Raw genomic sequence first — 13,145 nt, 5'->3', positions numbered from 1 at the left:
GGAGAGGAGGGGAGAGGAGAGGAGAGGAGAGGAGAGGAGAGGAGAGGAGAGGAGAGGAGGGGAGAGGAGAGGAGAGGAGAGGAGAGGAGGGGAGAGGAGAGTTAGTTTTTACTGCCTCCCTGGAGGAGAGGAGGAGGAGGAGAGGAGAGGAGAGGAGGGAGAGGAGGAGAGGAGATTAGTTTTAGTTTACTACCTTCCCCCTGGAGGAGAGGAGAGGAGGAGAGGAGAGGAGAGAATAGGGGAGGAGAGGAGAGGAGAGGAGGAGAGGAGAGGAGAGGAGAGGAGAGAATAGGAGGAGAGGAGAGGAGAGAATAGGAGGGGAGAGGAGAGGAGAGGAGAGAATAGGAGAGGAGAGAATAGGAGGGGAGAGGAGAGGAGAGGAGAGGAGTCTTTAGAGGAGTTTTATTACTTTATTAGGAGTTTTACTGCCTCCCTGAAGGAGAGGAGAGGAGAGGGAGAGGAGAGGAGTTTTACTGCCTCCCTGAAGGAGAGGAGAGGAGAGGAGGAGAGGAGAGGAGAGGAGAGAGGAGAGGAGTTTTACTGCCTCCCTGAAGGAGAGGAGAGGAGAGGAGAGGAGAGAGAGGAAGAGGAGAGGAGAGAGAGGACTTTTTACTGCCTCCCTGAAGGAGAGGAGAGGAGAGGAGAGTAGACGTGCACAGAAACTAAACAGCTGATAGCAGACCGATAACTGTGTGTGTGTTGATGTAACGTGCAAACATGGTGAAGTAGGGCTGAAGTGGTGCGGTCAATTTTATACTCACAGACAAACACACACACACACGCACACACATACACAAACACACACACACACACACACACACACAAACACAGTTTGTTAACAGTGTAAAGAGGGTAAATAAATCTTTCCTAGGGATAGGAACCTGACAAAAACCACACACACAAACACACACACACACACACACACACACAGATTTGATGTGTATGTGAAATGTGAAGTGACCTCTGCCCTCTGCTCCTCCTGCAGCACCCAGGTGATGCTGGGGATCTACATCAGTATCTTCATCATCCTCGCCAACATCCTCTTCATATGTGCCATCTACTCCTGTATTAAGGTGAGCCGCAGGATCCCTCTCTTTCTCCCACTCCTGCGCTCTCTCACTCTAGCTTTACCTCTCTCTCCCTCCCTCTCTTTCTCTCACTCTTTCTCTCTCTCCCTCCCTCTCTTTCTCCCACTCCTGCCCCTCTCACTCTAGCTTTACCTCTCTCTCCCTCCCTCTCTTTCTCTCACTCTTTCTCTCTTTCCCTCCCTCTCTTTCTCCCACTCCTGCCCCTCTCACTCTAGCTTTACCTCTCTTCCCCCCCTCTCTTTCTCTCTCCCTCTTGATCTTTCTCTCTCTCTCCCTCCCTCTCTTTCTCTCATTCTTGATCTCTCTCTCTCTCTCTTTCTTTACCTCACTCTCCCCCTCTTTCTCTCTCCCTCTCGATCTCTTTCTCTCTCTCTCTCTCCCTCCCTCTCTTTCTCTCATTCTTGATCTCTCTCTCTCTCTCGATCTTTCTCTCTCTCTCCCCCTCTCTTTCTCTCACTCTTGCTCTCTTTTCCTCACTCTAGCTTTACCTCTCTCTCCCTCCCTCTCTTTCTCTCACTCTTACTCTCTTTCTCTCTCTCCCCCTCTCTTTCTCTCACTCTTGCTCTCTTTTCCTCACCCTCTTGATCTCTTTCTCTCTCTGTCCCTCTTGATCTCTCTCTCAGTTCCTTTGTGTTTACCTTTTCCCTTTGATTGATTTCCCTCTGTTTAGTTTTATTCTTATCTCAAGATTTATTATGAGTGAGTCATTAAGTGCAAAGGCAGTCAAGATAAGAGCGTCTCTTTCTCTCTCTCCTTCCCTCTCATTATTTTCTTCTTTTCCTACCTCCCTCTCCCTCCATCCGTCTCTCTCTCTCTCTCTGTCTCCGCTCTTTCATTCTCTTTCTCTCTCATTCTCTCCTTCTTTCCCAACCTCCCTCTTCCTCCATCCGTCTCCGTCTCTCTATCAGCTCTTTCCTGCAGCCATGCAGACGGTGTCCAAGAAGATTGTACAGTCTCGGACAAACAGCACCCTGGTCGGGGTGTTCACCCTAATCCTCGTCTTCATTTCTGCCTTCATAAACATGGTACAGCCACAGTCACCCCTCACACACTCACACAGCTCACTCTGAAGAGGCATTAAGCAGGTTTTATCTAAATATAGCAAGCTAGCTAGCCAACACACTTGCCTTTCAAACACCAGTAACAGTGGGCACTGAGAAAAAAAAACTACCTAGCCTGTTAGCTCATGTGTATCAGTCATCGTTTCGTTCAGCAATGTTGTGTGGTAAAAGCACCCTGGCAACACAGTGTGGGTTTTACCCCTCATATAAAATCAATAGCTTGGGTAGCCATGGGGGATGAGAGGTGTGTGTCCCCTTCACATGACCATATGACATCAGAATACATTTTGGGATGTTATGAAAAAAATATGGCTCCCAACAGTACATTTATTTTATATACTTCCATAATATTGCTGTCAAGTCACGGTTTTATAAGTCAAAGATGGATTGTTTTTGTAAATACTTTAACTGTAGATTTAGCATCCATAAACGGGGACTTTATTATACGGTTGTGTGTGTTGGTGATGTACCATGCAGTTTTCCTGTGACACGGAGAGCCTGGTGGACTGCGTTGCCAGGGAGATGAACTCGTCAGCTGACCTGGTGACCCCCTGTGTCATCCACAATCTCTCCCGGACGGCGGAAGAAGGGCTGGTCATATGCCCTAGCAACACCCCGTCATGCCCCTTTCCTGAGGTGAGCACCGGCGTGAGTGTGAGTGTGTGTGTGTGTGTGCGTGCATGCGTGTGTGTTTGTGTGTGTCTGTGTGTGTGTGTTTGTGTGTTTATGTGTGTGTTAGAAAAATGTGAGTCTGAGTGTGCCCAACCTGTGTGGATGTTAACAAAATGGCTTGTGTGTGTGTTGGGTAGGAGGGGTACCTCTGTTGAGTGCATGAAAGATAAATAATGAGTGTGTATTGGTTGTGTGCTTTAAGTGTGTGTGTGTGTGTGCGTGTGTGTGCGTGTGTGTGTGTGTGGGGGCCCAGGGGCTAGCTTCATGAGATTAAAGATGTTTATACATTCATACGTTTACTGGTCACAGTGGTCAGTGCAATTGAGTGCTTCTTTGGAGAACTTTATTTACTTACAACCCTTTTTCCCCAAGAGTATACCAGTGTATCTGACATCAGCACGGACAAAAAGAGAGAGAGAGACAGAGAGAGAGAGAACACGAACGAGAACAAGAGAGAGAGAGAGAGAGAGAGAGAGAGAGACAGAGAGAGAACGAGAACGAGAACAAGAGAGAGAGAGAGAGAGAGAACAAAAGAGATAACGAGAGAGAGAGAGAGAGAGAGAGAAAAAAAAGAGAGACCGAGAAAGACATACACCACCCACTCTCATCATGGTGGAATGATCTCCGCTCCGCATGGGTTTACAAGTGCAGGGAAAAGCTGGCCCTGGTCAGTGTCATGGCTGGGATAAAAGCCTCTCCTCTGGACCAGGTCTGTTCCCAGGAGCACGGCAGACAGTGGCTGTCACGGCTGCAGACACGGGCCCCGCGGCAGACAGCGTGGCGATGGGAGCGTTTAGACAGGGCTGATGATGAATGGGGCTGAGGCACCGGCAGTGCCAGGCCAGGAGCTGAACTGCGCGGCGCTCAGGGATGGGCCGTCGTCCGTGTGGCCTGACAAGCACAGGGTTCAGCTTGCGTCACCTGTGTCCTTTTATTCTCCGTTCTGTTTGCACTACTCCGTCTCTCCCACCGCTGTTTGCCTCTTCTTATCTTTCTGTTTTTTTTTTCTTTCTCCCTTTATCTCTGTCTCTCTTTCACTTTCCCTCTCTCTCTCTCTTTCTCTCTCCCTTTCTCCTTTTCTCTCTGTCTCTCTTTCACTTTCCCTCTCTCTCTCTCTCTTTGTCTCTCTCTTTCTTTCTTTCTCCCTTTCTCTCTGTCTCTCTTTCCCTCTCCCTCTCCCTCTCTCTCTCTCTCTCCCTTTCTCCTTTTCTCTCTCTCTTTCACTCTCTCTCTCTCTTTCTCCTTTTCTCTCTGTCTCTCTTTCACTTTCCCTCTCTCTCTCTCTTTCTCTCTCTCTCTCTCCCTTTCTCTCTGTCTCTCTTTCACTTTCCCTCTCTCTCTCTCTCTCTGTATGTTTCATGTCCTTTCCTCTTCTCCTCTCCTCTCCTCTCCTCTCCCTCCCTCCCCCTCTGTCTCTCCTGCAGTATTTCAGCTACAGTGTGCTGCTGACGCTCCTGGCCTGCTCCGTGTTCCTGCAGATCAGCAGTATTGGGAAGCTGGCCCTCATGCTGCTCATCCAGCTCATCTTCCTGCTGCTCGTCGAGTGGCCACAGGTGGCGCTGTTCGACAACGCTGACCTCTTCGTCACGGCCAATGCCCTGTGAGCACCGCTCATGCACAGGCACAAACACACACACACACACACACACACACACACACACACACACACACACACACAAACACACACATGCAGACTATAGTGCAATTCAACATTAGTACATAGATAGGCATTGTTTTTCCCATGAAAGAGAAGTGCAGTGACCTTAAATATTTATAAATATTATATAGTTTTCTTCAAATTCAGTCCAAATGTTTTCTAATAATGTTTTTTTCTCTCTTCTTTTTAGCCGTGTTAATGAATCCTTACAATGGTAAGAATTATGATGTTGACATTTCTTAGTCCTTGTTTCTTTGTACAAGTGCAGGTGATTAATGTCTGCACTTCTGTTCACAGGTCCGGTTTCAATGAAACTTCAGAGCAGTGGTGAGTGACATTTGAATGAATAAACACACAGTGCAACACGGAAGCACACACAGATTCTTTTGTTCTTTTGGGAGGCAGCTGTGTTAGCCTTGTTTAGGCATACGGAGTATTGTTGACTTTAATCCCCCCCGCACTATCTCTCTGTTCTTGGTAATGCTATGCTAGGTTCTTAGTTCTTAGTGTTGCCTAACACACTTTCCCTGCGCTCTGCTGTGCCTGCTCACAGACCTTATTTTTTTTTTTTTATTGGACGGGCAAGTAAGCTTTCCTGAAATGTCATAAATCTAAAGATGCAGGGCCAAGACCTTGATGTAATGACCTTGTTGAAATCCTTGTTAGAATCAAGGGATTTAATTATTTATTTATGTTTTAGTATATAACTAATTTAGCATCTAGATATCTACCACAGCTTACGTGTTCACAATGACACTACTGATTGGATAATATGTGTAATTATCTTTTGTAAACCTGAAAACGGTGATGACTTTCAGGGGGTTGAATACTTTTGCAAGCTGCTGTAATGCAGGTATGATTTTTTTCATCAAGATGGTTTATAAAACACTGTCTCTCTCTCTCGCTCTCTCACCAGTCCATACAGTGTGACCAAAGTGTCCCTAAAGGTCATGACCCCAGTGATCCTCACAGTGTTCGTGCTGGCGCTGTACCTACATGCCCAGCAGGTGGAGTCCACGGCCCGGCTGGACTTCCTGTGGAAACTACAGGTACAGCAGGGGCCCCTCACGCGCACACACGCAAAACGCCACCGAGCTAGACGAGTCCCACCGCACATTCATGTGACTCTGGTGTAAATTAGTCTCAGTGTTGTATCTCTATCCTATCATATCTTTGTCTCATTGTGAGACTCTGGCGTAAATTTGTGCCAGTGCTGTATCTCTATCCTATCATATCTTTGTCTCATTGTGAGACTCTGGCGTAAATTTGTGCAAGTGTTGTATCTCTATCCTATCATATCTTTGTCTCATTGTGAGACTCTGGCGTAAATTTGTGCCAGTGCTGTATCTCTATGCTATCATATCTTTGTTTCATTGTGTGACTCTGGCGTACATTTTTACCAGTGTTGCATCGCAATGCTATCATATCTTTGGCGTAAATTTGTGCCAGTGTTGTATCTCTATCCTATCATATCTTTGTCTCATCATGTGACTGGCCTACATTGTATCAGTGTTGTATCTCTATGCTATCATATCTTTGTCTCATCGTGTGACTCTGGCGTAAATATGTGCCAGTGCTGTATCTCTGTGCTATCATATCTTTGTCTCATCGTGTGACTCTGGCCTCTCCGTTGCTCCTCCCCCCCCCCCCCCCCCCCAGGCCACAGAGGAGAAGGAGGAGATGGAGGAGCTGCAGGCCTACAACCGCCGGCTCCTCCACAACATCCTGCCCAAGGACGTGGCGGCGCACTTCCTGGCGCAGGAGCGCCGCAACGACGAGCTCTACTACCAGTCGTGCGAGTGCGTGGCGGTCATGTTCGCCTCCATCAGCAACTTCTCCGAGTTCTACGTGGAGCTGGAGGCCAACAACGAGGGCGTGGAGTGCCTGCGCCTGCTCAACGAGATCATCGCCGATTTCGATGAAGTGAGTCACTGTCACACACAAACACATTAGTAGGGATAGGCGCGCTCTATTTCCAAAAAATAAATGCGTTTTCGGGTGCGAGTAAAATAATGTTAACTTTGAGTAGAATAAAACTGCACTCTCAAGCTTTTCTAATTGCGATTTAGACCAGTTTATTTCCAGACGAGTTTCAGCCTAAGCCATCGTCAGTGTGTGACGCACACAAACACCCCTGACGCCAGAATGATACCCTTCTCCCAATAGGGAGAAGGGTATCATTCTGGCGTGTCATATGTAGGCTGTTGTGTTGGTAATTGGTTGGGTTCATTTACACTCCTTGGCCTCTGTGTGTATGCCTCCACTATCTTGTTGATTTGTCGAGTTCACAAAATATTATCATCCATTGTCAGACATCAGTATGATGGTATCGTTAAATTTGATCTTTCTCTTTTATCAATTTGAGAATTTACCCGTTTTTCCTCCAGCAATAGAAAAATGAATGACAGCAAGTGAGATAGTCCACAGTTACTGCCCTCAAAATGGAACCATTTATATTTGATTGGACAGTTGAATAACAGTGTCTTTTCATAGTTTTTTGGTTAATAGCGTTGGTTGTCTGTTGTGGAGAATTTGATATTAATTTGTCAATGCCAATGTCTATCTGGTTTCTGCCTTTTGACGTTTTGGTCGTCTGTTTTTTTTTTCCATTTCAGATCATCAGTGAGGATAAGTACCGGCAGCTAGAGAAGATCAAGACCATCGGCAGCACCTACATGGCCGCCTCCGGCCTCAACGACTCCACGTACGACAAGGAGGGCCGCTCCCACATCATCGCCCTGGCCGACTACGCCATGCGGCTGCGCGAACAGATGTCGCACATCAACGAGCATTCCTTCAACAACTTCCAGATGAAGATCGGTCAGTGCCACTTACTAAAATCAGTCATCGTGATACAAGTCATGATAGGCTGTACGTAGTAGTTGTGTCATGGAACGTTAGCAGGCGTTTACTCCTGAAAACAATTTAGAGAATTCGATTGTGAGTAAATGTATGTATTCTTACAAACTGTGTACTGTTAGGAGAGTAGTACATTCTGTTTTCTGATTGTGGACCGACCTCAAGTTGTCCTACCTGTAGGTTTTACCATAACATGTGACATCATTCGATATGTCATTAGCATGACGAAAGCTAGACAAACTTTTAACTAACATTAAATTGAAAACTGCCATCTAACTTGGCTGACCAAAACTTTGTTTTAGGCCTGAACATGGGACCAGTGGTAGCTGGGGTTATCGGGGCCAAGAAGCCCCAGTACGACATCTGGGGAAACACTGTCAACGTAGCCAGTCGCATGGACAGCACAGGTGTTCCAGACCGAATCCAGGTATGACTGCAAACCTCGCTACAGCAGAGCAGGCCTAGGCATCCACCACAGTACTTAATACCTGGGGAAATGTGTGTCAGTGACACATGGGTTAAACCTTTGTCTATGTGCTTCGTTCCCTATAGGTAACAACTGACCTGTACCAGGTGCTGTCAAATAGAGGCTACCAGCTGGAGCATCGTGGAGTGGTCAAGGTCAAAGGCAAGGGCGAGATGACCACCTACTTCCTGAACGCTGGACCTTCCAAGAGTTAGCACCAGCCACTGGACTTGGTTCAAACGAGATTTTCATCAGCTCTCTTTCCCCCAAGGCTAAGTAGGGGGGGGGGGGGGGGGGGGTTGGTGGAGGAAGATCGAATCAATCAACACCCCCCCCTCCCCCGCCCCAAAATGTCAAAACCAATAGCCATGCCACCACTTGGGGAAAAAAAAACATAAAAACAAAACAAAAAGAAAATGATAAAAACAAACAAAGAGAAAGAAAAGACTACGAGACTCTGCTCTTGAGAGGGGAAAGTTCTCGTGCCGTGGCCCTCTAGTGGGACCACGCACATCCAAGGACGATTGTTATGTAGTTTTTAAAGTCGCTCTCTCAGGCTTTTTGAAAGATGCAAAGTCTGTTTATTTAACTAAAGGCCTTCAGCCGATGAAGAAAAATGCTGTATATAAGGCTTTTTTTTTCTCTCTGACTATTTTTGTGCAACATCCATTTTTTTTTCGCCATGTTTTTTTATTATTTGGAAATTATGACTACAGGTACTTGTTTACTGCTTTTTTCAGAATTCCTTATTTATTTTAATCTTGATGTTTTGTGCAAAAAAAAAAAAAAAAAAAGAGTCTTTTATGGGGAAAAACATTTGAAGAAATACATACACATACGTATATACAGTACATAGTTATGTACAAATGTATATGTGTATCAAAGTATTAACAGATATATGTATAAATTGAAGAGAAAATAATATCGACCAAAGACCAAAGTATTTAACAGAAAACTGAGACGTGTTGGTTGGGCCTCTAAAGCTTGACAGCTGTGTGGAATAGAAGTGTATTCCCTGTGGTCTCACCCCCTCGTTTCGTCTGTTAAGGCCTCAGTAACGTCCTCATTTTGGTTGATAAATTATAAATATATATATATATATGTATTATTTGAGGTATTTTAGGCCTCTTGGGATCTGAAGCCTTTAAAGGAAAGGTGGCTGAAGCTTGGATTTGTTTTAGGTTTTTTTTCCGTCCATCTCTTCCTCCCCATCCTTTTGGTTTGATGGAGGAAGCACAGCAGCCCCACGTTCACAGGTCACCCACATGTGGAGAGCGTCTTGTCAAAAGTCCAAGGTCTGTCAGGAATCACCATGACCTCAAGCAAGACCAGACCTCCACTGCAGTGGGGTGATGGTATCAGGAGGGATCCCTGCTTCCCCAGGCTGGCAGGCTCATCATCCATGGGGCTTTGACTGAGCACGTCTAAGACAACACCTCCATCCAGCTCTGCAGTCGTCAGTCTCGTCGTTTTTGAAAAGACATATTTTTTGGGTACAAAATGAATTGTGAGCGAGAAAGAGAGAGACCTTACTGAGACATCTGGATAGAAGATAGCCACGGGATTGGATACCATGGTACCACATAGTTTGTTGCATTTGAATTCCTATAAGAGAGACTTTTTTTCTAAAAAAAAAAAAAGAAAGAAATATATAAGAAATCTATAAATTATGACTGAATACTGTGCTTTGATATCTTGAAGGGGCATAACTCTTTTCACTGTGAGGTTTCTATGATACGACAAACTGCTTTCTTGCCAAACCTAACTGCTCTAAGGCATGTCTGATTGTGGTATCTTCAGCATTCGTTTCTGTTTGTTTTGAGTTTTTAAATGTTGGGTATTTTGTATCACCTCTGTATTCATCATTTTGATTCTTCTTCTTATGGTTGTTATTATGCATATAATTATGATTCTGTTTCAACGTGAAGGAACAAAGAGGGCCATTTGCTCTGCTTAGAAGCCTGCCTAAGCTCATATGGTACCAACTGATCAACTCCAGTCAGTGTCCAGCTGAACAGTATTTCAGCCACAATGAGCCACACTCCCTGGCACACACACACACACACACACAGAGACACACACACACATACACACAAATAATTCAAGCATGTTTCCTTGCATGGTTAAATCACGCGTTTCATAATTATTCATTTTTTTAAGTCCATGAAGAGCATAGTAGCTTTTCTGACAAAGGCTTTGGTGATGAGGAAAAACAAAAATGCTGCTATCTTAATTATGGCAGCATGCAGCTTCTTCTTCTTCTTAAGACACTACATGCAGTGACAGATGGGAAGACCTAGTCGTCCAATTAAGACTTAGTTTGTTGAAATGATCATGAGCCGTCCACACTGCACGTGTGCGACTAAATGGATTTGCCTTAAATGATCAGTGCCCCTCACAGAGGGATGTATACAGTGCCTCTCTGCCAGAAACAGTCGCCCAGAGAGATAGATATAGAAGTCTCCCGTAAGAGTGGGAGGATTAAACAGCTCGATCGCTGTAAGCGACCACCGAGCATTTTGTTACTCGCATAGGGAGAATTTTAGTCGATGGGCTTTTCTTTGTTGTTTGTTTTGTTTTGTTTCTTTGTTAGTTTTTTCCGATCTGCCCTCAACTTCTGCTGGTCTCGCTCAGCCCCTGGTTTCCTGCATCTCACTAGTGGTCCACCCCACTGGCCATGACAGACTTCTGCTGGTCTCGCTCAGCCCCTGGTGTCCTGCATCTCACTATGGGTCCACCCCACTGGCCATGGTGTCCTGCATCTCACTATGGGTCCACCCCACTGGCCATGGTGTCCTGCATCTCACTATGGGTCCACCCCACTGGCCATGGTGTCCTGCATCTCACTGTGGCTCCACCCCACTGGCCATGACAGTTGATCAAGTTTCTACCAAAAACAGCTTGTGCCTTTGACACTCCCCTCAGGGACACACACACACACTGTGGGGAGGTCAAAGGTGAAAGGTTAGCGTTGAAGGGTTAATGACCTTGAGCTGGAGTACATTAAGGCGTGGGCTGGGGGGGGGGGGGGGGCAGTGGAGGAGGGGAGAATGGGGGGCGGGGGGGGGGCAGGTGGATTTTAATGAAGTATTTTAAGACTACTGAAAACTCACACTGGGGCCTCTGTGTCTGGGTCAGGCATGAAGAACCCTGATCATCTTTTTTTAGTTTGTTTGGTCTTAATTTTTTTTTTTTTCCTTTCCTTGAGTCGAAGGATGGAAAAGGGATAAGCATTTCAACTTTTTTTTGCAGATGAAAGTTGAAAAAGACTGACAAAACATAGAAATAACATTTCCCCTTGAAAAAAATAAAAGTGTCTGTTTTGATTTTTTTTGTTTTCATTCAGGGAGTATCCTTACCTCACTTAAACTACACAGGCGCCACACCGACTTCTGTATGTGCTCACTCGTCACTTTGTCTTTAACACATGACCGACACGTATGGTTCCTTGATACTATTCACTGTAAGGAGGAGTAACCAAGGAAGCCCAACTTAGAAACAGCAGGTCCTTAAATATTTTACATGCTGGATTGAGGTGGATGCACTTGTTGACAGACTCTCTTGCAGTTCCTGTAATGAAGATGCCATCACTGTTCCATTACCTACCACTCGTCAACCTACAACTCATTTTAGTGGGGGAAAAACAAGTGCAACTAACTAGGTTTATCCATTTTATTTGGTAATTGGATATAGATAAGTCACAGAAAGAGATTAAACATTATATTCTTTTCAAGTCAGTGCAGTACTCCCTTGTCACACTAGTGCACCCTTGACATAACCAGTAGATTATTCTGTGTCCATGAAAACATATAGTCTTAACCAAATTAGTAAGGAAAGATTTGGCTCAGGTTTAAAAAAAAAAAAACACAATGTTACTGACAACTAAAACTATAGCAATCAAATATGCGATTGTTATATAAATCTACGAAAAACTAAGTACGAGGGGGGGGGGAAATAGAAATACTATGCTGCATGGAGAACAATTTATTAACCACACAAGTATTCATCCTTCAGCTGCAAAATTCAGAACAAGCTGAACTCTCGGTCAGTCATGGACATCTCCATCACGAATCTGAGGAGCAAGCAGGATGGATTGAGAAGATCGCTTTGAGATGTATAAGTCCCAAAACTGTGCACAAGCATCTGGACATTTCAGACTCATGTCCCTACCTAGCTCTTCCAGCGGCATTAATACTACTGTGCTTGAGTAGTTGAAAAAGGAACGCATCTGAAACATTTGACCTGGTTTTCAAAGAACTTCAGTACAGCTTTGGAACGTATTATTATTATATGCTCTTTTTACAGCAGAGGACTTTCCACTGGAAGGCCTTCTGTAACCATTAGACTGAATTATTTTCTCTCTTCTCTAGCTAGACATCAAACTTTTTTTGCATTAGAGGAGGTGTTTAATATATATTTTGACATCAATTTAGACAATGGCTAGATATATCAGGGAAGACAACTAGCTTTTGATCAGGGGTACACATACACCACAGACAAGACCCTAGGTTTGAGCCAAGACATGAATACAGCATCCTTATGCAGAAAAACTCACACAACTCACTTTCCCTCATGCCACTTACTTGGTCATCTCACTGTGGTAACGAGGGAACCTTCGCGTCGTTGTCCACTTTTCACTACTTGGCCACCACCCGTACCGCTGGGCGTCAGTCACAGGCATGACATACAGCTGGTTGGGGGCTGTGTATGGGAAAAGAGTACACAAACGTTTGTGCAAGAGTTTGGTGTATTGTTGCAGCCAACAATGCATTCGTGATAAATGTCTAACAGATTATTTAATAAGGAAACTTACATCTTGGAGTTTGATGCCGTCTAAGCATTTCTCTATAACTCAGTTGGCTGCCACGGTGTTGTTCCATGCTATAGGGTAGAGGTTGTTTGTAAATACTGCATGTTTCGGTGCATGATGGTCTCCTCGTGGGATGAATGGGGGGTAATTCTGACACTCTGTCCCGAGCTGTTAAATATTAACGTAACGATGATTCATTTGTTCATGGTAATGTTTCAGGCTTATGTTACTTATAGACCAACCCAACTGCATCAATCTGCTTTAAATCCTGAACCTGCAACTGGCTAGCATACGCTCAACATGTGCCTATGCAGGTAGCAGTTAGATTAATGCTGTCAAACAAATATGGTTCACTAATAGCCGTCACACGCAGACTCTTTTTAAATAATTTACCTTGGCCGTTAGAAGTTTTAGTAAGCATCCGATCTGCAATTGGATTCTGGTAGCCACAGTTCGTAACTCCGAAAAATGCCATCATTCATCCGTCTCTCTGCGCGCAACTGTACCCCTCTTGGCCAAATTTCCAAAATCT

The 13,145-nt window shown here is 45.0% G+C and overlaps 2 protein-coding genes across 2 annotated transcripts in view; one reads left to right on the top strand and one right to left on the bottom strand.

The window, feature by feature from the left end:
- The window catches only part of adcy6a (adenylate cyclase 6a), a 63,815-nt gene extending 55,763 nt beyond the window's left edge, over positions 1-8,052 (top strand). The window contains 11 exon segments of the mRNA XM_080832005.1: positions 986-1,073; positions 1,997-2,113; positions 2,627-2,785; positions 4,246-4,421; positions 4,669-4,692; positions 4,776-4,805; positions 5,395-5,527; positions 6,138-6,401; positions 7,094-7,298; positions 7,640-7,764; positions 7,890-8,052. Of these exon segments, the coding sequence (XP_080688131.1) occupies positions 986-1,073; positions 1,997-2,113; positions 2,627-2,785; positions 4,246-4,421; positions 4,669-4,692; positions 4,776-4,805; positions 5,395-5,527; positions 6,138-6,401; positions 7,094-7,298; positions 7,640-7,764; positions 7,890-8,018 (1,450 nt within the window). The 3' untranslated portion in view covers positions 8,019-8,052.
- A 3,774-nt stretch (positions 8,053-11,826) lies between these two features.
- spmip11 (sperm microtubule inner protein 11) lies at positions 11,827-13,088 on the bottom strand (the record flags this gene model as incomplete). Its single annotated transcript, XM_080833450.1, has 3 exons — positions 11,827-11,875; positions 12,387-12,504; positions 13,007-13,088. The coding sequence occupies 3 exons, from the start codon at positions 13,086-13,088 to the stop codon at positions 11,827-11,829; spliced, it is 249 nt and encodes an 82-aa protein (XP_080689576.1).
- Positions 13,089-13,145: the final 57 nt, after the last annotated feature.

Source organism: Sprattus sprattus (genome assembly GCF_963457725.1).
Source record: "Sprattus sprattus genome assembly, chromosome: 2".
NCBI classification, from domain to species: Eukaryota; Metazoa; Chordata; class Actinopteri; order Clupeiformes; family Clupeidae; genus Sprattus; species Sprattus sprattus.
This window is presented reverse-complemented; position numbering and strand designations above follow the sequence as displayed.